Source organism: Ascaphus truei, chromosome 1 (assembly GCF_040206685.1).
Source record: "Ascaphus truei isolate aAscTru1 chromosome 1, aAscTru1.hap1, whole genome shotgun sequence".
NCBI lineage: Eukaryota > Metazoa > Chordata > Amphibia > Anura > Ascaphidae > Ascaphus > Ascaphus truei.
In genome coordinates this window covers 231,471,518-231,498,837 of record NC_134483.1, presented here as the reverse complement: position 1 = coordinate 231,498,837, position 27,320 = coordinate 231,471,518, and the positions used below count along the sequence as shown (strand labels likewise).

Below are 27,320 nucleotides of genomic sequence, written 5' to 3'. Positions count from 1 at the left end.
GGGGGGGAAAGTGGGGACATGAGGGGGCATCCCCCGCTCCCATCACCCGCTCACATCACCGCGCGCTCTCTGACACGGGACCGGGGGGGAAGCGGGGGGGGGGAGGGAACGGGGACATGAGGGGGCATCCCCCGCTCCCATCACCCGCTGCGCTCTCTGACACGGGACCGGGGGTTAAGCGGGGGGGGGGGGGAACAGGGACATGAGGGGGCATCCCCCGCTCCCATCACCCGCCGCGCTCTCTGACACGGGACCAGGGGGGAAGCAGGGGGGGGGGGGAACGGGGACATGAGAGGGCATCCCCCGCTCCCATCACCATAACTGCGGGCAGCAGGAGCACCGGAGAGGGGAGGGAGGTGGAGGAAGGCACAGATAATACTTACTGTGTCCTCCATCCTCCATGGGAAAAAAATGGCCGCTCGTTGGGGGCTGGCTCATATAGAGCCTGGCCGCGCGCCCACAAAGCCTGGGAGCGCGCGCCAATCATCTGTCAGGTAGGGGGAGTTTTTTTTTTTTTTTCAGCCAGCGCGAGCAGGGAAATTTCAGCGCGAGCAGGGAAAATTTAAAAAACAAAACACGTGTGCTGCTTGGGCCAATAGTTACTCGCCTGGGGGTTAAATCCACCCGCCCCGGGCGAGTAAATGTATAGGATTGTCGAACACTGTATATATATATATATATATACATACATACATACATACATACATACATACATACATACATACATACATACATACATACATACATACATACATACATACATACATACACAGGAAAAAATGGGGGATACAATGTGTTTGTATCCCTGAAGAAATTCACTTATATGCACACTCCTGGGAGTAAAATATAACTTTTAATGCGTAATACTTAAAACATATATTACCGAAAAGGAAGGTATAGTGAACATTAAAAATGAATTAAATAATATAGATACATGCACCCAACAATTGCTCACAAAAATGTGTATATAGATACTCCAGTCAGTAATTATTACTGGAGTCCTAGAGACTCAAGGGGGTGCAACCAGCAAAGGTGAGCCCAAAAGAGCTCAGCACTACAACCACTCGTGTAGAAAATGCATTACCAAACGTAACAGCAGGGATTAATCACTGCCTTCATTAGCAACCCTGCAAGGATAATGCCAAACTCAGACTGCTACACTGTTTTTAGATAGATGTCTGCACTAGTGGATTGCTGGAATGAACACTATGTTAAAAACAGCCCCATAACGGGGACTGATGACATAATCACGCGTCCAACGCGCGTTTCCCTCCTACTATGGAGCTTCGTCAGGAATTGTCCCTGACGAACCTCCATAGTAGGAGGGAAACGCGCGTTGGACGCGTGATTATGTCATCAGTCCCCGTTATTCCAGCAATCCACTAGTGCCGACATCTATCATAAAACAGTGTAGCAGTCTGAGTTTGGCATTTTTAATGTTCACTATACCTTCCTTTTCGGTAATATATGTTTTAAGTATTACGCATTAAAAGTTATATTTTACTCCCAGGAGTGTGCATATAAGTGAATTTCTTCAGGGATACAAACACATTGTATCCCCCATTTTTTCCTGATTCACTCCCATTCACGGCTGCACCTACCTGCATTGATAATTATCGATTAATAGACATTATTCATTTCAATATTTCAATTAGTATGATTTAGTTGATCATTCCCTAACCCCCGTACTTTTCTTGTCATATATATACGCACACATACACACGCACATGTACATACACACACGCACATATACATGCACACACGCACATATACACATATACACGCACATATACACGCACATATACACGCACACAAGCACATATACACGCACATATACACGCACGCACACACATGCACGCACACACACATATACACGCACACGCACATATACACGCACATATACACGCACATATACACGCACATATACACGCACACACGCACACACATATACACGCACACACGCACGCACATGTACACGCACGCACATGTACACGCACGCACATGTACACGCACGCACATGTACACGCACGCACATGTACACGCACGCACATGTACACGCACGCACATGTACACGCACGCACATATACACGCACGCACATATACACGCACACACGCACACCCCCTACCTATCTATACCCATATATGCATGCCCGCATACATACGCACATACATACATACATACATACATACAGACAGACAGACATACAGACAGACATACAGACATACAGACATACAGACAGACAGACAGACAGACAGACAGACAGACAGACAGACAGACAGTCCTCAGTTATCCGACACAATGCGTTACTCAAAATGGCGTTGGATAGCGAAACGTTGTAAAGCGAAACATGTTTTCCCTAAGGAACACTGTTTAAATTAAAGGTTCCGTTCCTGAAGGCATTTTTAACACTAAAATACACCAAAATTTTACACAGGGAATAAGATATGCAGCACACACATAAATTATATAGTGTATATACTGTATTATATATATAATATAACATAATATAATAATATATAGTATAATATATATATGTATATATATTATGTACACATAAACAACGCTGCAAAGCGTCGTAAGAGCGTTGGATAAGCCGTTTTGGCGTTGTAAAAATGAACATAGGTATGCATTGCATAGCGTTGGATAAGCCATTCGTTGTAAAACGAAGCGTTGTAAAACGAAGACTGCCTGTACATCCGTCTGCGCCGCATCTCTCTCTCCCCCCCCCCAGAGGGGATGCATGGTATGGGGAGCAACAGCCATTGTAATAACCCCAATGTGCTCTACCCTTATGTACCTATACGCACATACCGCCCCGTGCATGCCTATATGTCTACACACCTATACGCAGTGGTTGACAAATCACCAAAAAATCTACTCGCCACACAAAAAAATCTACTCGCAACCTAGTACCAAACGTGTGCTGCTTGGGCCAATATTTACTCGCCCGGGGGTTAAATCCACTCGCCCGGGGCGAGCAAATGTATAGGTTTGTCGAACACTGCCTATACGTATAACACAGTGTGTACATATAAACGCCTATACGTTCATACCTACATATGAACATCTACCCCACATGACTACACACATGCACCCGTATATAGCCATGTCTATACGTACCTGTAAACGCCTACCACATATACCTACGCACAACATGACAACGCACCTGATAATAGTAGTAACAATAACAATAACAATAATAATAATAATACCCGCCCACCTAAAAAAGGAATGACCGGACAAACAAACCTTCTGGGTTCGCCCCTCTGTCTTAGTACAGGTAAACCCCGTTATAACACGGTCCTCGGGGTCCACCCCGAGACCACCGCGTTAGTAACGGGGTCGCGGAAAAAAAGAAATGGCCGCCGCATTAGCGCGTATTCACCCCGCGGGACAGGAGATGGGAGGGGGGATGTCCCTCCGTTCCCCGCTTCCCCCTGTCACCGCGTGACAGGCCGCGGGACAGGAGATGGGAGGGGGGATGTCCCTCCGTTCCCCGCTTCCCCCTGTCACCGCGTGACAGGTCGCGGGACAGGAGATGGGAGGGGGGATGCCCCTCCGGTCCCGGCTTCAACCTGTCACCGCGTGACAGGAGATGGGAGGGGGGATGCCCCTCCGGTCCCGGCTTCAACCTGTCACCGCGTGATGGGAGGGGGGATGCCCCTCAGGTCCCGGCTTCAACCTGTCACTGCGGGACAGGAGATGGGAGGGGGGATGCCCCTCCGGTCCCGGCTTCACCTTCTCCCCACCGTTGTCCCCGCTGCCTGTGCAGGAGGAGGGGGGGGGGGGAGCGGGTGTTGGTGCTGGTGTGTGTAAGTGTGTCAGTGTGAGATTGTGTGTCAGTGTGAGAGTGTGTGTCAGTGTGAGAGTGTGTGTCAGTGTGAGCAGTGTGTGTGCAGTGTGCAGTGTGTGTGCAGTGTGAGCAATGGTCAGTGTGTGCAGTGTGTGTCAGTGTGAGCAATGAGCAGTGTGTGCAGTGTGTGTCAGTGTGAGCAATGAGCAGTGTGTGCAGTGTGAGCAATGAGCAGTGTGTGCAGTGTGAGCAATGAGCAGTGTGTGTGCAGTGTGTAAAAAAAAAAAACGGGAGCCACGGGAAAACCGCGTTATAACCGAATCGCGGTATAACGAGGCGCGTTATAACGGGGTTTACCTGTATCGTGTTCGCTCCCAGTACGTTTAATTTTGATTTAGAAACATACCGATTTTAGCAACCTATACATTTCTTTTCCTCCCCCGCAAACTGTACGCCATACCCTGCTAAACTAACCATATAGCGCTCAACAGTAATACAATGAACGGTAAGCAACCAAGGAGTTCAACCACCATTAACAACTATTCTGAAAGTTAACCACATGACATGCAATTTTTTAATTAATTTTTTTAATCCACGATTTATGCCAAGCCAAAACATAAAACATTGCTGAATCCCAACCACCAAGATACATATCAGTTTTTTCTCCCGCTTGCCATGATAACTTCTAATGCGGGGCATAGTGCCCCCCCCCCAGCGGAACGGCAGGCACCCTGTGCGCCCGCCTCATGCCGCAGTAGGCCAGCCTTGCCCCTACTGCTTCCCCCCGAGCGGCTCCCCCACCCGTTCGTTGGTGCTCCCTTTCTCTTCTGCCCCGGCCGCCTCCCCCTGCGGTGGGACTGCACGCCCCGCGTTCCGGGGAGGATGTGACTCAGTAAGTACCCCCCCTGGCAGTATTTATAAGCGGCCCGTGCATGATGTTTGCGCGCCCGCCTCCCGAGGAGGCGAGACCGCGCGGGGGACCCACGCGCCCGCCCCTCTGCTACCCGGCTCCTCCTGCCATGCCGCAGCTGGCGGCTAGTGAAGATTTTTTTTTTTGCGCTTGGATGATCTAGAAAGCAGTTCTGGTCCCTAGACCTCTTAAGAGTCTAAATAGGATAATTCAATTAACTATTTGTTGTACAACATTTGGTGTGAAATGATTTTCTTTAAACCAAGAAAGGGGATAGGGAAGGGGAGCGAGGCGGAGCACTCCGAGACCTGCACACCCACGCTCAGTTCTGTGTGGTGGGGCGGGTCAGTGTCGTGTGTGTGTGTGTGTGTGTGTGTGTGTCTCACTGTCGGTGTGACACAGATACACACTTTGACACACAGCTATGAATGGCATTGGGAGAGAGGCTGCAACAGATGACCCCCCACCCCCATAACTCTGGCTCCTAAAATTCTTATGACTCCTAAATATCTATAGCTCTATTATATATATATATCTATCTTGACCTTTGGTTCAGAATGTAAAACACCCAGCATATATTTTGTGAAATGAACAGAACGAGCACTCAAACAGGAATTGATAGCATTCTATTCCATATCAAGTAGACGTTACATAGTAGTGTATTTTGCAATTGATGAATTTATGTTGTGAACGACATAATGGAGGGCAGGTAAGGCAGTGCTAATGTTTCACAGCTTGTAACAGTCACAGAGAAAGTATCTGATCTGTGAATTGCAGGGTGTCTGCTTTGGTTATTACTCTAATTTCACACACTAGTTAACAAACTATCAAGAAATGTTATGTTTGTTCACAATTAGGTTACAAAAACAGAATTGGAAAAGTTGAAGTCCGGTTATAGACAACTAACAAAAGAAGTGAATTATGCCAAGGAGAAGTTCAAAGAAGCAGTTACGAAAGGTATGTGTTTGATACTTAAATGTTTAATTGCCAAAGTAGTACAGTAGTACTTGGACAGTCTACCGTTGGACATACCTTAACTATGTTTAAGGTGTAAAATCTTGGTGGTTAATGGCTGTAAAAAAAGGCAACACATATTTAAAGTTTTCTTCAGTGTTCCGAAGACAAAGGGAGTTGTTTTAGATCCCTATTATTTATTTGTCAGTAGAATCGGCTTAATTAGAAACATCCAATTACAGTACGACAAATTTCAAATGTATTCAATTCCTGTGTGAAAATCAGTAACTTTCTATTTACTTTGGCTCTGTTTAATTATAATCTTACCCGGTTATTCTTGTTTTTCCCCTCGATTTCTTAAAACTGCTGTTATCAATTCGATAAATAAAAAAAATCAAGAAATTGTAAAAACACTACATTTGTTTATGAAACAATTATCAAAAAGTCTTAATGTTATCACAAAAGAAATCGGGTAAAGAGCGTGATTACTTAGAAATATTTACCATGGAAACATCAACATTTAAAAAATGTATTTAAAACGTACTTGTTTGATTTATTTACAAATGGTGCCAGTCGCCTACATTTGAACACAATGACTTTCTTGCTCCTGATAAATGGTCCTCTTCCCGATATCTTTTGCAATGTATTTACTCTAATTTATATGTATGATTTGCCAGGTACAATTAATACTGCTGTACTACAGATTTTTAGAGAGCTCTTCTTCCGTGCCGATAAGTACAACAGCGTGGTTTCCCTGCACACTTTATCATGTTTTCAATTTTCAGAAGACACATTTACAGTTTGTAAATTTCTTTCCCAGAAAGTGTTTGCTGGCCAACAAATCTGTGCTTTGGACATGGGTCAGGTTTCATCTTGGAAGTCATGATTTGGTTGGTTGTTTTAATCAGCCTGCAAGAAATAAATCACAAGTGCAGATGCTGGAAAGATGCATTAGCAGATCCAGGCTACTGGGGATAGAACCATGGGAGGCTGAGCCTGTACGAGTGGAGGAAAGGAACAGACTTGGCTGCTGACAAACCAGTCCCCCTAATTGTACCCAATGACACCCTCTAAGATGCCCGAGTACCTATCATCACATAATATCTTAGTTTTTTTTTAGACCTTTTATTATGAGTCGTCTTGATGCAGAATATATTTGTGCTTTTTTAAAATGGGTTATTGGTAAATTGGGCAGCGTATGTCATATTTAAAAGCACAATCCCATATTCCCCCCGGCCAAAAAAGGTTGAACAATTTAAGAATGTAACTTGATTTCGTGACAAGGTTCAGTCACCCTTGACGGCTATATAGTTATTGTAGTTTGGTGCATATACAAGAGGAAACTGCCCTAACTACTGTAAGCATAGATCTTTCTAGGAAATTACAAAGCAGAAATATATTGCTACATAGATATACTGGTAATGTGATTTGATGGTTTTTCTTAGTCTGTTATTGTATAGTTCATAATATAAGAAGGTGACATATATTTCTACATGTACATTAAAAAAAAAATGCAACCCCTTTCCCTTCTCATTACTTTGCATTCATCTTCTTTTGTACTATGCAGGAAAAGAGACTGAAAAAGCCAGAGACCGGTATGACAAGGCCACCATGAAACTCCACATGCTGCATAACCAGTATGTTCTAGCACTTAAAGGAGCCCAGCTACACCAGCACCAGTATTATGACTCCACGCTTCCTCTCCTGCTCGATTCTCTGCAGAAGATGCAAGAGGAAATGATAAAAGCTCTGTAAGAAATATTTCCTCTGACCTATTTATTTTTTTAATTTACAATTGAGCTGTGGTAATACATCATAGAATGCATCTATTTCTGTTGTGTGTGTGTGTTAGTTTTGTTCTTGACGTTTACCCCAAAGCAGCCTAAGCATTACTAGCAACTGCATTGCTTGCACATTAAACAGCACCTCTCACAGTTTAACATGTGGTTTAGTTAAAACCGTAATCCTACCTATATACTGTTTTTGTTGCCGGTGCTTCAGTTCAGATCCGGGAAGTCAAAATGGCCTCCAAATTTCGAGGTCCTGTGGGCCAGTAGGAAGCAAAAACAGGTGACATTGAGGCTTCCCATTAGATCTGGGGTGAGCAAACTTTTTATGCCGAGCCCCCCTTTTTATCCATGAAATTTCTCGGGGGGGGGCCCTGCCTGATGTAATCAAAATCACATGAAAAAAAAAAAAACCTTTATTAAACGGTACACAGTACAATGTAAATACAAATATGTCTAAATACTTACATATTTCAACAGCTCGCGCTTGCAAAATTAGGCTGTGTTCGCAAAATTAGGCTGTGTCCTCGTTGCCTCTGAGAGCAGTGACATCACCAACTCTCCAAGCATGAGCACAGGGTGTCCTGCATAATTTTGCAAGCACAAGTGGGGAAGTGTTTTCACTTTTTTTTTTCCCCATTATTTCTGTACATTCATAGTATGATTGGTATAGTGCAGCCTACCCTTTCACTTACAGAGGGTCGCAGCGAAGCAGGTTGGCAGCGGAGGAGAGCAGGAACACAGCGCTATTGCAGGGCAGACACCGGAACATGGGGCGTTTGACATTACAGCGCTCGGGCGTGCGCCTCCCCCGTACCTCCGAAGCCCCCATGGGTGCTCACACACACACCATCACGTGGCCGCCACCTGCACTATCCTGTTTGCTCGCGCACAACTCCGGCAGCCCGCCCGCGCAAATCTTCTTGGTCGCCCGCGCACATCTTCTTGGCCGCCCGTGCACAGCTTTTTCGCCCTCCCGCGCACAGCGTCTGCTGGCCGCGCACCCAGGTTTCGCCGCACGCGCCCCCGTAAATAATCTTGCGCCCCCCAGTTTGTGCACCGCTGCATTCAAACACCACACACACACGCACACACACAAACACACACACTCAATCACAACACCCACACAGCACACAATGACAACCATCACAACACACACAGCACACATTCAATGACAACCAACACAACACACACACTCAATCACAACACACACTCCATACACACTCAATCACAACCAACACAGGCAACACTCATACACACAGCACACATACTCAATCACAATACACACACACTTTCACCTGGGGGGGAGGGAGTACTAAGCCTGCTCCGGTCCCCGTGCGCTGCTGAAAACTAGGACGGGTAACAGACAGGAGGAGGAGGGCTTGTCTGTGTGCAGGGAAGGCCCCGCCCCGCTGCAGGCAGACAGCACAGAGAAGCAGTAGCACGGAGCTTGGCTGCCCGTGCAGAGCTCTGCCCGCCCCCAGGTTATTCGCCGCATGCAGCCTGCGCCCCCCCCCCCCTAAATCTTGCGCCCCCCAGTTTGCGCACCGCTACATTAGATGACTACGGGGCCAGTCTGTGAAAATCTTTAAAGTAAACTCGCAGCTAAAACAATAAGGATCTCTGGAATCGTAGGATTCTCAGAGCTGAAAATAGCAGCTGAGCTCTGGAGAACCCTGAATATCTGTAAAGAGGCTGAATGTAGCAGCGCAGGCTGGGCATGGAAAATGTCTGATTAAAGGTCCCCTAGGTCAATAGGAAGCTCAGTCATACCTTGAGCCTTTCTATTGGCCGACGTGACGAGGGGTCTTTTAACAGATTAAATATAGCAACAGCAACTTCAGAGGAAATTATCTGAGGGAGCAAGGGGTCCCAGAGTCGAAATGAATGAACACAGTTCAAGTCTGGAAAACCCCTGCTTCCCACCTTGGGGGAGGAGAATGTGTTGTTTTTTTTAAATTTGTCGTACCTATTCCAGTTTGTTGGGCAGTGAGCGCCTGCTCCTGATAAGTCAAATTAGTCATGCAAATTTGTGTGCACTTGTCCTTGTGGTCAAGCTCCTACACTAGATATGTTCTCATTAAGATGCTTGCCATGTACTTTGGGTGTGTCTGGATTCTGTACAAAAGGAAGAGTTGTTTAAAACATTTGCAGTAAACTAAAATAGTGCGTTTCAGTTGTGCTTGTGAAAGGCTACGTTTATAGTGCCGGCGACGCGTCGGTCGCTGGAAAATCTAATAGAGATGACTTCCAGCGATCGCGACCAATCCGTTGCGTCGCGCTTACTATAAGCGCACGCGACGTCGGCAATGCATTTGTTTTGCCGCGACGTCGTGTCGCTGTCGCCGGCACTGGCACTATAAGCGCAGCCTTAGGCTGCAGTCCCAGTGATTGCTACAGCGCACACCTAGGCGTGCACTGTGCGTAAAAGCACCGCCCCTCAATGGGGCAGCCGCGCCGTACTGCCAGGTTTTTTTAGAACTTGCGACGAAGGTGTGGCCACGCCCCCACCGGTGGTTCACCCAATGAGGACGAACCAGCTGCGTGAGGTCATGGCCACGCCCTGCAAAACCCCTACCACGCCCCCTGCGGTCGCAATCTCTCTCTCTCTCCATGGAAGATCGGGGTTAGCGCTGTACATGCACCCCCAACCCCACCCCACCGCCGGGCGCACGTGCCACAGTACTGACTGGGACCGCAGCCTTAGGTCAATGGTTTGTGGCTGAGATACCTAAAAAAAAAACGAATGCTAATTTTCTCTACCTGTTGCCTATGTGGATAATGTAGGAGTTAATTTACCTTCTTTTAACCACTGCTTTGCTGCCGCCTCCATCATAAACCCTTGATAATTGCAGTGGTCGTAGCGCGTAGAGCTGCTGTCTTCTGCAATGTCACAAGAGCCGCAATGAAGATGTGCTGGATATTGTTCTTTTTTTAGAAAAAGGCAAAACTGTTCTTTCTGCAATTTTTTTAAAATATTTTATTTTCCCCTCTCCAGGAAAGGAATTTTTGATGAGTATTGTCAGATTACCAGTCTAGTGTCAGAGGAAATTGTGACGGTCCATAAAGAGATTGAGACTTCGGTTGACGAGATAAACCCAAGCACTGAGTATGACGGCTTCATTGAAAAAAGCAGGTAGTGCTTTTTTTAAATTTTTTAACTATTAATTATTTAGTGCGTTGATTAACCTTTTTAATAACCTAAAAAATGCTTTAATATCAGTTCTGTGCCCAAGTAGTGTTTTTAAGTTTAATCAGCTATTTGAAGCAAGATGTGGATAGATCTTTCTCCCAACACATAAAGGAACATATACAGCATCATATTTAATTAGTAAGTGGTGCTAAGCTAAAAGGCACCTCAGGTCATTCATGTGAATGTGTCATGGAGGCAAACTTGGTTTGGGAACATAATTTGCTCTCCATTTTTATGTTCGTTAATATATTATGTAATCTATAAATAAAACTAGAAATATATTTCTTGATGTGCTGACCTTTTTTGGAATTTGCTTTGTTGTTTTTGCACCGCAAACATTTTCTCTGGTATGTTAGTTCTGGTTTAATTAAAAAGTTAAGATATATTCTGGTCTTGTTTTTAATTGGGTTGTTTCTAATAGGTCACCAGAGACTATGGAACAAGATATACAATTTGACTTGTCTTTACTAGAAGAAATTGAAAATCTACAGGCTAATGAGATTATGTGGAATACGCTCACCGCAGACAGTTTAAATTCAATGTAAGTCATTTGGATCACTTATAGTATATTGTGATACTTTTTCTATTTGTTTAAATCATTGTGAATTTGGTAGTCTTGAGATTTGTGTTTAATATATATTAAAGCAGCAGTCCAAGCTGCCGGTGTCTCTCCCCCACCCCCTTTAATATGTGCATCTATACAATCCACACTATAAGTAATTGGCTAAATTGCCGATCCGTTCTCCTGTGATCGATCGCCTAACGTTCGGCTCACGGGTTCACTAAATGGCTGTCCGTGCAACAGAAGAGCACCAAAGATGAAAAGTTCTGTGGGGAAGATCATGTGACCAGGAAGTCACTAGATACAATTGGTGCAGAGAGAGGGCAGGGCTCACAAAGGGGTGTGCCAAAGCCTGTTTCAGAAGAGGAAGGGGATGTTACTTTCAACCATTTACAATCGAAACAAAAAATGCTTGTTACATTATAATACATAAAAATGTAATTCAGCGTTATTTAAAAAAGATGATACAAGTATTTTGTCATAGTGCAGAACTGATGTTAGAAAAAAATAAAAAAAACACACGTAGGATATTGCTGTTTCTGCAGCTTTAAGCCACCATCAATGAGTCTACTTTTAAATGTCCCCTACATCAAACTAATGTGGATATTGTAACGAGTGCTCACCACAAACAGGACGGGACCGCGAGGCTGAGGTGGGAATGTAGAATACACCGACCAACAACCGCGCAACCGCGTCCGTATTGCAGCGTTGTAGTCGTGTAGCTGGGTCAGGGTAGGAGAGGTCAGAATAGTCGTGATACTCGTCGTGGTCTAGGATTGGAGAAGTCGGATGGTCGCTGTGCGGAGCCGGGGGTTCAGGAGTAGAGAGGTCAGAATGGTCGTTGTGCGTAGCTGAGGTCCAGGGGTCAGAAGGTAGAGGTACGGGTACAAGCTGAGGTCAAAGGGTACAAGAGATCAAGGCAGAATGCACAGAGCAATGGCATGAACAGCAGGGCAGCAGGATGCATGAGGCAAGCACATCGTACAGAAACACAAGTTTATGCTCAGCCAATTTGCCAAGGGGCTGGCTGAGCATATAAAGCACAGAGAGCCAATGAGAAGGCTGCAGGCAGTGAGTCATCACACACAGACTGTGTACTGATAGGCAGGGGCAGAGTGTATCGCAGCTGTGAAATAAGTAATGTTATCAGCATTAACCCCTCGAGTGTTTTTGGTCATGCGACGCCGACGTGTAGTGAAGACAGGAGCGTCCGTTGCGTTACAAGATGTGGCGCGCGGGAGGAGCCTAGGTCCGGTGCCGGCTGGAGTGCTCGCGTGAGGGGCGGGACCGAGGTCCAAGCCTCACAGATATGTTGTTGACCCAAACTGATGTCATCACTGATATTTTGAATTGACTACTTCACTGCAAATATTGAGCAGCTATGATAAGATGTTATGCTTTGAAAAGCAGGCCTGCTGGCATTTTAGATATTATTTACGACACTGCAGCAGTCATTACACTTGATAATGTCGACTACATCTTGGAGAGTGACCTTATTTTAGAAATAAATATTTAAAGGAGTTTATCCTAGCTCCCTGCTCACCTCTGTGCTGGGTGGGGGAGGGCTGTCTGGTGAGCGGGTCGCCGGAGCCCCGCGGCGGATGCCGGTACAGGGCGTCGCCATTTTAGAATACTCACTCATGCGCAGGAGAACAGTTGCGGCGGCAATCTTAGAAGAGGCTCTGCAATATCCCAGCAGCCCTAGGGGCTGCACACCAGATGGGCCATTATAGCCAATAGGGCTGATTAAAACCACGCATGGAGAGGATAGGGTTTTGGCTCGATGCAGAGCCCACGTCAGTCGGGAGCAGTACAGCAAGGGGTGAGGTAAGGTCAAGAGAGAAGTGCTCCGCTGGACTAGGCCAGATATCATCTCAGGTCCCAGCTAGACCCCAGCCACCATATAGTTTGTGTGCTGTAGGGAAGGCCCCCAGATAGGGACACTCCCCTGAGCATATTAGTGCCAGTGTTATTGCACTGGTAATGGACGCCACGCGGTGAGCTGCGGTCTGGGACCAGACCACAGGCAACTAGAGAAATTTACAGGGACACACTCCAGTGGGAGCTCCCTCCAGACGCGGCCGCCTGTGGACAAGCACAAGAGAGGATCCAGCAGACCGCGGCATGGGACCATGATGCGGTGCGTCGGATCCATCAGCCAAGTCGGCCTGTGTCCCTTAGTTACGGGGAAAATGGGCTACAGGAGCTTGTACATCTGTTATGACACCCAGTTGAATTTATTGGTTTGTGTGGGCAACCCATCTTTGTGGACAGAAACATGGAAAATATGGCTCATATTGCTTGTCTTGTGTTGCCCTCCATTTTCCCTGAGAGTAAATGTAATTTATAAATAATTTGTATTGTAGGTTGAAAACAGCATGTGAAGAACTCGCACAGACACAGCAATCCCTTTTAAGCAAAGAGGAACTCATGGCTGAACTAGAAAAGAAAATGGAAGAATCTGCTAACACCTGTGAAAAGAAGTCTGAGTGAGTGTGATGTATAGTATATTCAGCATATGGAATTAGAAGTTGGGCCTTGCCAAGTTTTGTTCCAGTCTTGAGTTTCCAGAGTGCGATGAGCGTAAGCTGTACGACCAAAGTGAAGTAATGGCAGTGTCCTGTTCTATAGGTTAAATGTCATTGACTCCATTTTTATACAAAAGAAAAATATAGGTCTTTTAAAACAAAGTGCAGGTGACAAGGTCTAATATAAAAACGTAATAAAAACCCAGTGAAGTTATGTAGTAGAAATGTATATTTAGACTAAAATTTCCCTATTAATGCTGCTGGAAAGGTCTCTATCCAAAACACCAAGGTGCAAAAATAGGGGAAGAAAGTGAAAAAAGGAGAATGTTGTATGTTGAAAGATTTAAGGAGGATCTTTTAAAGAGCAAGTAATGCACTCGCATATGGAAAACGTGACAGAAGCACATCTCGGTAGTGTTGGTTATTCTCACTCTCCAGACTTTCTTCTCGTGGGTCATAGCAGGGAAATACCTCAGAGATAGATTGGGGAAATAGTGTCCTTTTTTTAATATTAGAAAAGTTTAAAAAGTATTACACTTACATTTTAATAAATTATTTGGAGCTCATAAAAAAAAGGACTGGAACATGAAAATGTTATCAGACGAAACCTCCGTGTGAGACCCAACCTCCACGTGTCTGTCCAGACTTCGTCCTTGTGACAATATTACATTGGACCCGGATCAGCGTCTTTGTTTCCTGAAACAACAGATGGAACCACATACGGAACAAAGACATGCTCCATATTTAAATTTTCTCTCTCTATTTGCACGTTGATATTTTGAATTGATCGATATTTTTAAATACTTGTACAATCTTCATCTTAAGTCTCTTGTGCCAACACTGAAAACTGTTGTATGTGCCAGGAGACTGTTCATCTAGAGTCTTTATTTTTACGTTGTTTTTGGCTAATGACGGCAGCATAATTTGATTGGAGGTTGAGGGTGAAAAAAAAAACAATTACCTGGTAGCGTTTGAACTAAGCAGAACATTTCAACTGACTTATTTTTACACAAGAAGCAAACAAAACAGATTTAATTCCCCTTAAGTAAAATTTGCAAAATAAGCCCACTGCATTGGTAAGTTGTAAGTCACTGTGTGGAATTGCCCCTTTAAATGTAATTTGAGGAACATATAAAGTGATTTGCAGAACTATTCACCCCCTGCAAATTTTTCACACTTTCCAATGAGACTTTACATGTAGAATCTACAAAGCGGCAAATCGCATAGTTTAAAAAGATTTTCAACTTTCTGTCTGTCCTTCTGTTTAGTATTGTGCTATTGCTGAGCCAGAAGCAGGCACTTGAAGAACTCAAGCAGACAATTCAGCACCTCAAGTGTACAGAGGCAAAGCTGACTGGCCAGAAGGAGCTACTGGATAAGAAAGTGCAAGAGAATGATGGGAAAGAGCCACCCCCTGTTGTTAATTATGAAGAGGATGCCAGATCTGTCACTTCAATGGTGAGTGCCTCAGACACTTTTTGTGCTGTGTGTTGAACATCTAACAAATGACAAAGAATCTGTGAAAAAATAGAACTATGGAAAATACCGGACTAGTTGTCACCAGGAGGGGAATTATCCAATAAGTTACTGTATTGTAGTATAGGAAATACAACATAGAACCCAACACACAATACACATCAATTATTCTTGAATCATCCTACCGTGTGTGAGATGGTCTGTGCATGGTCCCAGCATAATATGATGCTTTTGTCTAGTGATGGTGACGTGACACACATTAAAAAAATAACTTTTTAATTCTTTGTTGCTTCAGATCAACTTGTATCTTTTTGTCCACATAAAAATTCATTGTAGTGTATATGCTTGTGTTCAGTATGGTATATGTTAAGTTCTTTGAGGAACTTTATAGCTCTGTAGCTTTGATTAAATGGCACATAGTTTTGTTCCATCTTTAACGTAAAATAAAGTCTGCATAGTATAGTTATGAGCGATCTGTAGCTTATAGACCTCGCGAGAGAAGAATTCTATCTGTAACTCTCAAAGGTAACTCAATGTGTTCGTTTTCATGGTGAGATATTTTATACATAAAAATAATAAAATGTAAAGTCTGTTTAGAACTACATTACAAAACACTGAAATAATGGTCTACAGTGTTAGAAAATATTTGTATGGGAGAGTAAAAAAAATAACCACATTCCTTAATCCCATTTTGTAAAGTCCCAGTTATTTTACATGTTATTTTAATGTACAGTAAATCTGCTCTTTTTCTTGTTTACCAATACACATACAACACAGTTGCATCATAAAAATGTAAACTTCAATTGATATAGAAAAAGTAAATATCCCCAACCCTATAGAAAATGTACTAGCACAACAAATTACACACAATTGCGGGAACATTTAGAGAAGCTTCCTGTTACATTGAAAAAGTCTACTTGACAACATGATATTTATTACTGAAGACCCGTACTTGCTATTGGTCCTGTAACACGATATATTGTAAATATAATATTGGTGTTCTTGTGGATTTCCATTTTTATATGCAAGACCTTTTTCTTGGTTGTCCCCATGGCACAGGTCACCAATGGGTTAAGCTGCACCCTGCAGCTGAGATAAGACAGAAAAGCTCCACCTGTGGGAGGACCATAAATAGCCTCACCTTTCCTCCCCAGGTAGTCTTTTCATGTCCTATCTTAGCTGAGGTAGTTTGTTTTAAAATCAAAATAGGGCTTACCTTACTGCGTTATGTAGTCGATCCAAGGGAGTTCTGGCCTTTTTCTCCCTCTGAAGCCCGGATGTCCTGCCTTCCGTGGTGTTGCCAGTCCGTGGAGTTGACCAGCCGAATCTGCTGCAAAGGCCGCGTAGGTTAACAGCTGCAGTGAGTCTGGAGATGCTGAAACGTCTGCATATGTGACCCTCTCCTGTTGGCTCGGACAGATGACACCATGTGGTGGGGCGAGGAGCGGCACTACGGAACGCATCACACGGAAGAGGAGACGCTTGGGCCTTTAAAAAAATAAGCATGCTCAGCCAGTGAACACCGCTGCCCTACTGCCATAAACATTGACAGACATTAAAAGGAGCCTCCACAAGCGTTGAGTAGTATTGCCCAAAGTTGGAGGAACTGCTGGAGAAGCTGTAAAGCCTCCAAAGTTTGGAAAGTCTGTTAGTGAAATAAACCTGCTAGTTTAAACAACTTGCTGGAAATGAATGCTGGTTCAGGAAAGGGTGCTATCTCTAACAATACAAGGTAAGCCCAAGAGAGTTAGTGTTTTTTTTGCTCTGCTTTTATTTTTCTAAAAAGAGATGGCTACAATTAATCTATCTGTTGATCAGTCCTGCAGGTATCGCTTCTGAACCTACCATTTAGAAGGTTGCTAGGAAAACTAAATATTGCACTGTCTGGGGAAAAAATGGCTTTGGAGGATAAAAAAGTGATTACTGTCTCAAGGAATCAGCAAAGGAACCTGTAAAGCCAATGGCCAACTTTGTTTTGGATAAAGGCGGCGGTAACACAGAGAATTGAGGTTGCATCTTCCAAGTGTGCAAATAAAGGTCAAAAACGTGCAAAGTCACATACTAGTTTTGAGACTACAGAACTTTTCCTCTGAGGAGTCGGAAGAGGAACAATTACAGATGCAATTGCTGGTTTTAGACTGCTTGCCAAAGAAAATCTGTGACCATCTCGCAGTAACTCGTGAGATGGTCCACAGCAGGCTTTTATGGCCCATCGGATTAACACGGCGAAGGTCCCTGCGTTTGAATGGGACTCGCATCACGTTAGGATTCACACAGCGTGAGTCCCATTCAAATGCAGGGACTACGGATGTGTTAATCCGATGGGCCACAGCCTGGCTGCAGGAATCTTGCTGCGTGAGACGGGTTTAAGTGCAGAAATCTCAAAGCAAGCATTCTACAACCGGCAGTTCAGCTGTATGTAGTATTAAGGCAGATCTTGAGTCGTCTGATATTGACTATTTCCCAGAGGAATCATCTGCGTTTGATTTGGAGCTCATTGAGCCCCTCATTAAGGCAGTGAGCGAAGTTCTGCAGTTGCAAAATGATCCTGTTCCCACAGAATCGAAGGATTGTATTTTTAGAGGCCTCCATAGAAAAGCCTAGAGCCTTTTTTTGTGCACAACGTGGAAAAAGAAAAAAATCAAGAATGAGTGGACACAGCCGAACAAGACTGGCCATATCCGGGAAATTTACCAGAATGTACCCATTCGAGAATTATGTGGAAGTCTAAAGTGGATGACATGCTATCTAGATTCGATAGACATACAATGCTACCAGTGAATGATGCAGCCATTCGGAACACTATGAACAGGTGCATGAATGAACGGCGTGTAGCCCCGTGGTGGCCATAACATCGGTCTCCAGAGCACTCAAACTATGGATTGTAAACATAGAAGAGACTAGGAAAGGAGTGAAAAGATCCCAGATCATTAAGGCACAAAGATCTGACACTAGCAGAACAGTTCATATCCTAAACATCTTTGGATTCAGTAAAACTGGCAGACTGACCAGTGCCCTTGTCTGTAGCAGCTAGGAGGGAACTCTGGCTACAACCGTGGCAAGCAAATTCCGCATTTAAAAATAATCTGTGTAATTCCCCTTGAAGGACATCACCTTTTTGGGGAAAAAATTAGACCTGATAATAAAGAGCTTCAGGAGGAAAGCGTATTTTACTACCACAGGAGAGACTGAGATTTGGAAATTCAGAGATGAGCAAGAGAACCAACATCTGTAATATGAAATCATAAATCAAACCTGGAAGGGGTTATTCGAGGGCACACACATGGTGGGGTGGTTAGAGCTCTCTTTTGCTTGGTCCAAGAAGAGGCAGCCCCTCGTATAGAGTGACTGGAAGGCTTGCATAAAACGATTTGGCTCAAGCAACCCATCTCAGATGAACGTTCCATCAGTTTTGAGAGGTCTGGGCCCAAACCATTTTAGATACGGGGGTGCACAGTATAGTTCTCAAAAGTTGTCTCGAGTTCAGGAAGATACCAGGAATACAAAAATTGAAGACATCTCGTCTGCCAAAAGACACCGGTTGTTCACGTGTTGAAACAAGTGTAAAATAGAAATTATGGACAACCGAGCAATACAGCCAGTGCCAAGATCAGAGAGTTTCCAGGGAATCTGCCCAGTAATGTTCCTAGTAAAAAAAAGTGAATGGAACATTCAGAACCATTCTAGATCTAAGAGAAGTCACTCTATTCAATATATAAAATAAATAAATCCGGATGAAGTCCCTGAAAACGATTTTTACAGCAGTGGAACAAGGGGTTCAGTTAGTATCTGTGGATTTGAAGGATGCATACTTCCAAATACCAATATGCAACAGTCACAGAAGGTTTCTGAGGTTGACCCTATAACAAGTGCTTTACCATTTCATGACATTTCCCTTTTGGCCTTGCAACTTCTCCTACAACCTTCACAAAAGTGCTAGTAACTCTCGTGGCCGAACCTTGTAAGGAAGGTGTTCAAATATATAATTATCTAGACAACATTTTTATAAAGTCACAGGAAAAGTCCAAATTGACACGGGTGCTAGATTTCCTAGCAATGGATGGTTGGTTAGTAAGCTTTGAGAAAATTCACCTAATCCTAAATATCTTACATTTTGTGTTGGGAGTAAAAGTTGACACTCGTGACAGGAATGGTTTTCTTCTTCCCCATAAAAAAAAGTGTGCCTAAAAGACCTAATCAGGGCAACCAGGTCCAGCAATCAGCCAGGCAATGCATGAGTATCATCGGCACGCTCTCCGCAACAATTCAAGTGGTAAAATGGGCAAGATGGCACTGAGGATGTTCCCACAAAACTTTCTAAAACAGTGGGACAGTCAGACATAAGACCAACTCCAGTCAATCTCGCTACCATGAAGGGTAAAAGAATCCTTAGTGTGGTGGGAACAGGACATAAACCTAGAAAGGTATTCTCACAACCAATGCAAGTGGTACATGCAGGTGTTGCCAACTCTGCCCCAATGTGGCCTACCTGGTGTCACATTGTACTTTCAAATATTCTGGAGTTGAAAGAGATTATGTTGGCGATAAATCACTTCTCATTACAAATAAAGGGAAGCGGCCTCAAAATTCGATTAGACCACCGAATAGTGTGTAAGTGTGTGTAAGTGTGTGTTTGTGTAAGTGTGTAAACAAGGGACAAGAAATCCAGTTCTTCTGCATGAAGTATTGCCTGGGCAGAGAAGCATCTAACAAACCATAGCGCAATCCATATCGCAGGAAAGAAAAATCTGTAGGCCGATTTTCTGTGCCTTAAGACTTTGCCAGGGACCATACACCTGACTTCTAAGACGTCTCTTCAGCCAATTGGTAGAATGATAGGCAGGTAGGAAACCTTAACATCTTCAGTGTACTACAGAATTTGACAACGCTGTTGGACATTTTTGGGGGTTTCATCTGTTCCCGCAATCCTAGAATTTTTACAGGGAGTTGGAGGCGGGGCTCACTGTTGGTTCCCTGAAGATACAAATATGTGCATTGTCAGAGTTACTGGGAAAACCATTGAATATGGTGGATCTCATAATGAGGTTCTTTCAAGCATTAAGTCAAAGAAACTACAATTTAAGGATCCAAGGCCCGCCTGGGATTTACCATTAGTCCTGCAACCATTGAAGGGGGGCTCCCTTTGAACCAATTCACCAAAGTTCAGACATGGATTTAACGCTAAAGACGGTACTATTAATAGTGGTAACATTAACATGCAAAATGTGTGAGTTGCATGCACTGTCCATATAGGAGCCATTCCTTCTATCTCACCAGGACAAGGTTGTTGAAGTCTAGTCCAGCAATTTTTACCAAAGGTTGTATCAGCCTTCCATCTTAATCATGAATTGATTTTTGCCTTCATTTTTTCCGAATCCTTCAAACATTAAGGTACGGGTGTTGTATACACTGGATGTAGTAAGATGCCTTAAACAGTATCTTGCCAGAACTACGAATTTCAAGAAATCTGACGGCGTATTCATGCTCTCAATTGGAGGAAGGAGGCAAGCGGCCTCAAAGATGACTCTAAATCACTGGATTGTAGCGCCTATCAATAAAACATACAACACCCAGAAGTATCAAGCTCCAAAACTGGTCAAAGCACATTCTATAAGGGAAATTACTGCATTCTTTATGGCAAAGGCAGAAGTTTCCCCTACATAGTTATTCAGGGCAGCAGTTGGACTTCTATTTACACCTTTATAAAATACTATTGGGTACATACCTCAACAGACACAGGCTTTGGCAGGAACGTACTTCAGTCTATTGTCTCTGCTTCATATAGAAACTTTGCTTTATTGTTATATGGTTTCAGTGGTATTTATGTGGCACCGCCGCCCCCCTTTTCTGCGGGTACTGCTTTGGCAAGTCCCATCGGTGACTGCTGCCATGAGGACAACCAGGGCAAATAATGTAGATCTTATCGTCATTTTCTTTTGCTGGAGAGTCGATCCATGGCAGTGTACACCAATTCTCGCCCCAGCATTTGTTTGTACGACAATTAACATGCCTACAGTCTATATATTTCAGCATTTGTATGATGAGACTACCTGGGTAGGAAAGGTGGGTGTATTTATGGTCCTCCCACAGGTGGAACTTTTTCTGTCCTATCTCAGTTGTAGTTTGAAGCTTAATCTATTGGTGCTCACTGCCATGGATGGACTCTAGGAATATAACATTACAGTAAGATCTTAAAAAATATATATATTCTTGCTCTTTGAGCAAAATTAGCTGTTTGTTGTATAACTTGTGGCTTCATTATACACTTTGTTTTTCTTTAACACAATCTCACATGCTACTGATGTAAAAAGAGGAGACGACGAGAAACACACCTTTTAATACTAGAACCAATATGAAGAGTGAATTAAGATGTAAAATATTGGATGAGCTGAAGGAACTGAGTTTGTACTGCATTGGAATTCACCTTCTGAATGTACAATGTATTGTGGTCCTTTCTGGCAGCAAAAGGTTATTAGAGAACTGACATTTGTACAAGTGATAATGGCAATGAATGTAAAATCTCAGGTGGTAGTTGGATTTATTATGAGACACAGGTGCATGAAGGGCTTTGAAAAGAAAGCCGTACATATATTTATTGGAAATGGCAAGTTTACTGCATGAAGCTTGCTTACTGTGTAGAATTCACTTTTCCAGCACCATCATTTTAACTGTTGCTGGGGTTTCTATGCCAAGACAGTATATTAACAACACCATGGTTTTAGAGCTGAGTTAGATCTTCCGCACTCTGATTTGTTAAAACATTTTCTCAGTTTTTATTTAAAGCAAGACTGCAAACACTTTATAGGAGAATGTTATGTAAACTTTGTGGTGCTTAATGACAATGATAATCTTCTGAAGATGTCTTAATGTCACATATTGCATTTTGATGTACTTGCTCGATAGATCAATGTCACTGTTGGCTTGAAATACAAAAGCTTGTGATTCTAATTCCAGCCTCCATCATAAAATGGGTTCTTATAGCCATGTCAGTCCAGCTGCAATTGTGCAAAAATTAACGAGTACTTCAAAACTCCTTTACTCAGTCGTGTAAAATCACTTAGAAACTCAATTTACCTTCCTGTTCAACACATTATGCTTAAAAGCAGAGGTGTCACCAGGTTTTTTTCTGACCGCAGAAGTTCTTCCAACTGCGCCCACCCAACGGCACGCACTGGCGCAAACACTGGCTCCCCTATTTTCCAACTGGCCCTGCACTAACACACCTGTCAGTCAGTGCTGCAGCCGGTCACAGCGCCCAATCCTGAAGTTGCAGTAGTGAAGCAGGATTGGATGGGCTGTGACCGGCTGCAGCGCTGACTGACGGGTCAATCAGTGCAACAGAGGTGCCAATGGGGGGATTTCTGCAACCCCCCACCCTCCTATTCAGCCTGTGAATGGAACAGCTGCTTTAAAGAATAGTATAATCACTTAAATAAGTCTTCCCCTTAAATCATTATATTCCCCATATCCTTTCTTTTTGTTTACTTTAAATATGTACTGCGTGTTATTTAAAATATTAACAAAAGCACACTAATACAGCTCTTGAGTGGAAAAGGCTATCTTCTACCAACTCTTTAAATATGTTGCGTTTCTCAAACTGTTCACAAGACGCAACTTTCTGTGGTACAAGCAACCACCTTTTTTAGAAGTGGCGATATGGCCTTATTTTCATATATCCATTTATGCGCTTTTGACACCTTGTGCATTTCACCCATTTATTCTCAGGAGCTCGATGTTGGGGTTTTGTCTGCAGTACTGCCAGTCACCATGAGGTGGCGCTCTTAGTTAGAAAATCAATGCTCCTGCATCCCTGGCACATTTTCACGCAAAAAAAAAGCATAAAGACAAATATTCTATTGTAGGTTTCTGAATATAGGGAAGCGGTTAAAATATTTCCTTTAATAGATATACTTCCATTTACATCTGTTCATGCTTTCTAGATTTTATAACTAAAAGGAGAACATGGAGCACTGTAGTGGCATAAGTATATCATGATTCTTCTGTCATGTGCCGCGCTGCCTCGGGGTCTGAAACTCATAACTGTCCTGGCAGGTTTAATCTTCAGATTTTACCTCTTCACTTGTTTCGAAATGAAAGTGAAGCCAAGTTCTTACTGGTTGTAAAAAGTGAAGATATAAAAAATTGCAAAGTGTGCTGCCATGGGAAGGAAAGATATATATAAAAAAAAGAAGCAACAGATAAAAATAACATCTACAGGTTTTAATCAACTTCAGATGCCTGCCATCTTATTTCTTTTTTTAATGTTTACCAAAAATTGGACTCCCACCATAAACTACCATCCAGATCGTTTCACAGCTGATATATTGTGAAAGTAATTCCCATGCCCCTGGAAGGGCCTGTATAGCTATAGAAGAAATGAAATGTTTTATTGAAAATGTTGGTATCTAGGAAGCGTTTCCAAAGCACGATCTGGTGTTATGGATTGGACTTCACTGCAGTAGAGAAGAAACTTGTATTACCATTATCTTGCCGTTCAACATGTTGAGAGTAAGGTACTTGTGTGCATTGTCCAACGCAGATGCACTTTTCTTTGGTTGTTCATTTTGTCAAGATTATATTGCGTACTGAAATATCACACGAAGTAGGAAAGCAGATCCGCCCGCTATGGGGGTACATTTTAAACGTTTATATTATGGTTATGCAAAGTACTTGGGGATGAAAATCAATGATTACTGGGCTTAAGTTAAAGCTGCAGCCTGTGATGTAACTTTTCAGATTATTGAAAGGATGTGCTGCAATACCAAACATGTCACTTGTTTAGCTATATTAAATGTATGTTATTAGATACGATTTACCTTCTCAGAAACTACAAATTGTGGTTTGCTTTACATTTGTAATTCGCATTCAGCTTTTTACTTGATTGATTGACATGGTAAATCCTGGCACAGCCACAGCACTCATCACCCTTTTGAGTTTGAGCCTTTGAGGTTATAATCAGCCACCACATTTTTATTGTTGGTCAGCAGGCAGTTCCAGCCCTGAAGACCAGAGTCATTAATAGAACACTTAACAGCCCATCCTTGCCATGTGGTAGTGCATATGTAAATGACACTGAATGATGGTAGAACTCGTTTTTACAGTATATAGGTGCAATTACGATCTGCTGTACAAAGGCATCACTTGAGGTCAAAGGAGGGAGGGAATGAATAGTATTTAAACTTTATTGTTGCTTATAACGTCAACCATGTTATAATACATAAGTAAATGTTGTGGCATAGAAGTCAAAGTGCTTACCGTCTAACTGGTTTGTTTTAAAGTCTTATTGTGTCTGTATGATCGTGAGAGGAAAGAAACATACAAGCAAAGTAGTTAGTATTCCTTGATGCAGCTATTCCAGCTGTGTGGGTTTTTTTTGCTTCCCCTAACTATATCTAGGTTTTGTGACATAATGGGTAGTGCAAGTCTTGCTAATACAGTAATAGAAACAGATCATCACACTCATATATGGAAGAGAAGTTGAAGTACTAGGTCAGCAGTATACACTTCCTGTATTTGAAAATGCTAGCTTTGTAGCGATCTAATTGGTGTGAGGGGTTTCTTTGCGCTGACATACACTGGTGTCCACTGAAAAACCACAACAGTGCATTTTTCCTTCGTGCTTTTTCGAAAAGAAGGAAAGTGTTTACATTTTTTTTTAAATTCAACAACCGTACGTAAAATCATCCATCGTCATTGGCTAAACTTTAGTGACAGTTGTCTTCAGGTTTTAAAAAGGAACTGTTGTTTATTCTCACTCCAGACGATTTACCCGGCATCTGCAGCTCTCTCCTCTCTCCCTGCTTCGTGTACGTGCGCGGCGCACATCTCCAAGGTTTTTCTTTATATATCTATATAATTTGTTAAATATATATAAAGATATAGATAGATCTCATTCAATGCTTTATTGTTAATGGAGACATACACACCATGCAGGAATCGAACCCATGACCCTTCATACACTACTACCGATTCTATTATCAAACTTAACTTCTACTGCACAGTACTAAAAGGCTGTACTGTGCAGTAGAAGTTAAGTTTGATAATAGTCAATGACATCACACCAATGCTATGGTGTACAGGTAAAGAATCGGTACTAGTGTATGAAGTGTCATGGGTTCGATTCCTGCATGGTATGCTAAATTTATTTGTGTTTATGTGTCTTTTAGCAATAAAGCATTGAATGTTATATTAAAAAAATTAAAACCTTGGAGATGTGCGCCGCGCACGTGGACGCAGCCTGATGAAGCAGGGAGTGCGGAGAGAGCTGCCGGGTAAGTCCTCGCGCAGCGGCCATTTCGCGATCCCGATTTATAACGCAATCTCATTATGTGGTCCCCGAGCATCGCGTTATACCAGGGTTCAGCTGTTTCGCACTGATGGTTTACCGCATATACAGATTAATTACTGTCAGAGGGTCCAACTTTACATCATTTTCTAGGTAGAGTACTGTTCTATGGTACTTGGCATGTTGGTGAAGCTGAGTACATGTTGCCCCAATAACTATTTATTTATAAAATATTTTACCGGTAAGCAATACATTTTAGAGTTAACTCTCATTTTCTAGTATGTCTGGGTCACAGTTATGATAACAATACATGATTACATTAAATGAACAGGGTTCTTCATTATATTTAAATACATTTCATGAACAGTGAAATATTATGTTATGGGAATATGTATCAGTTACAGACAAGATTAAAATGTGAGATAGCTAAAGTTTTGAAAGAACTTAGACCGGTGGTAGCTTTGAGTCTTTGGTAAATTGTTCCAGGTTTGGGGTCCATGGTAAGAGAAGGAGTGGCCTTTGGACTGGGAACAGTCATTTGGAGTCACATCTCAGATGATAAGTGCTGCATGTGGTAGGGGTGAGGAATTGGTTCAGATACGCAAGTAATTTGCCCAGAAAGTATTTGAAGACAAGACAGGACAAATGTACTTTGGACCTTGGATGAAGCATGTTCAGTACTTGTTAATATTATCCTCGTTTAAGTACAACAAAGCCTTTATTTGCCAGTTTTTTTGCTCTGTATTGATGCTGAATGAAACTCTGTGAACAAATGTCGTTATAACATTTTGTTTGGAGGTTCAGGCCGACATGTTTAGATACTCTATGCATGATGCAAAATGACTTGATTTCACAAGTGTTGCGGAATTTATTTACATAGTTGATGCCATTTTTAAAATGTTATTACTTGCTCTGTGGAAATGTTGATATACTGTTATTCCACGATGACGCTTCCCTATTTTTGCTCTGTTTTCTTTGTTCTAGTTCCTGCACGTTGCTTAGCAATGTTCACCACCCGCCTCCTCGACTTTTTTTTGTGCTGCTTTGGTGCATCTGTCAGTGATTCCCAACGTTTTTTGTTTGGAGGAATCCTTGAGTATTTCGAAAAATCTCGGGGAACTCCTATATGGCTGACACACATTAGGCAGCGCTTATAGTTGCGTCAAAACAAATGTATTGATGCTGTAACGTGCGCTTATAGTAAGAGCAAAAGGATGGCACGACAGCTTGGTCTTGATCGCTGGAAGTCACTTCAATTTGATTTTTCCAGCAACCACAGCATGACTTAAGTGTCGCCGGCACTATAAGCGCGGCTTTAGGTTAATTTCACACCTCACAAGCCCCTTCTATTTCCCACCCTCTACCCATGTATTTCTCTCCCCTATGCCTCTCGCTCTTCCCCCCCTCCTGCCTCGCATTTATTCATCTCCCCTGCGACTCACTCTTACTTCCTTTTTTCCTCGCTCGCTCCCCTCTCTCCTCTCGCCCCTACCTTCCGTCAATTACCCCACTCTAACTCAATCCCCTCCACAAAATACATACCAAAAACCCCTATCCCCCTAAATACATGTAACCCCACCCCGCAATACATAATAAAAATGCCCCCGCCAATACATATTAAAAATGCCCCCGCCAATACATATTAAAAAGACCCTCGCCGCCCCAATACATTTTAAAAAGACACCCATCCCCCCCAAAGACATATTTAAAAATCATCATCATATCTCCCCCAGCACCCCTCATCATCATTCTCATTTATTTCCCCCAGCACCTTTCATCATCATTCTCATGTATCTCCCCCAGCACCCTTCATCATCATCATCATCATCAT

General features: G+C 43.0%; 1 protein-coding gene across 6 annotated transcripts in view; it reads left to right on the top strand.

The window, feature by feature from the left end:
• Positions 1 to 27,320, top strand: part of FER (FER tyrosine kinase) — a 314,315-nt gene that overhangs the window by 59,103 nt on the left and 227,892 nt on the right. For all 6 annotated transcript variants that reach the window (XM_075602032.1, XM_075602017.1, XM_075602010.1 and 3 more), the window contains 6 exons: positions 5,562 to 5,661; positions 7,226 to 7,409; positions 10,444 to 10,581; positions 11,060 to 11,179; positions 13,567 to 13,689; positions 14,997 to 15,186. In XM_075602032.1, coding sequence (XP_075458147.1) covers positions 5,562 to 5,661; positions 7,226 to 7,409; positions 10,444 to 10,581; positions 11,060 to 11,179; positions 13,567 to 13,689; positions 14,997 to 15,186 — 855 coding nt within the window. The remainder of the gene's footprint in view (positions 1 to 5,561; positions 5,662 to 7,225; positions 7,410 to 10,443; positions 10,582 to 11,059; positions 11,180 to 13,566; positions 13,690 to 14,996; positions 15,187 to 27,320) is intronic.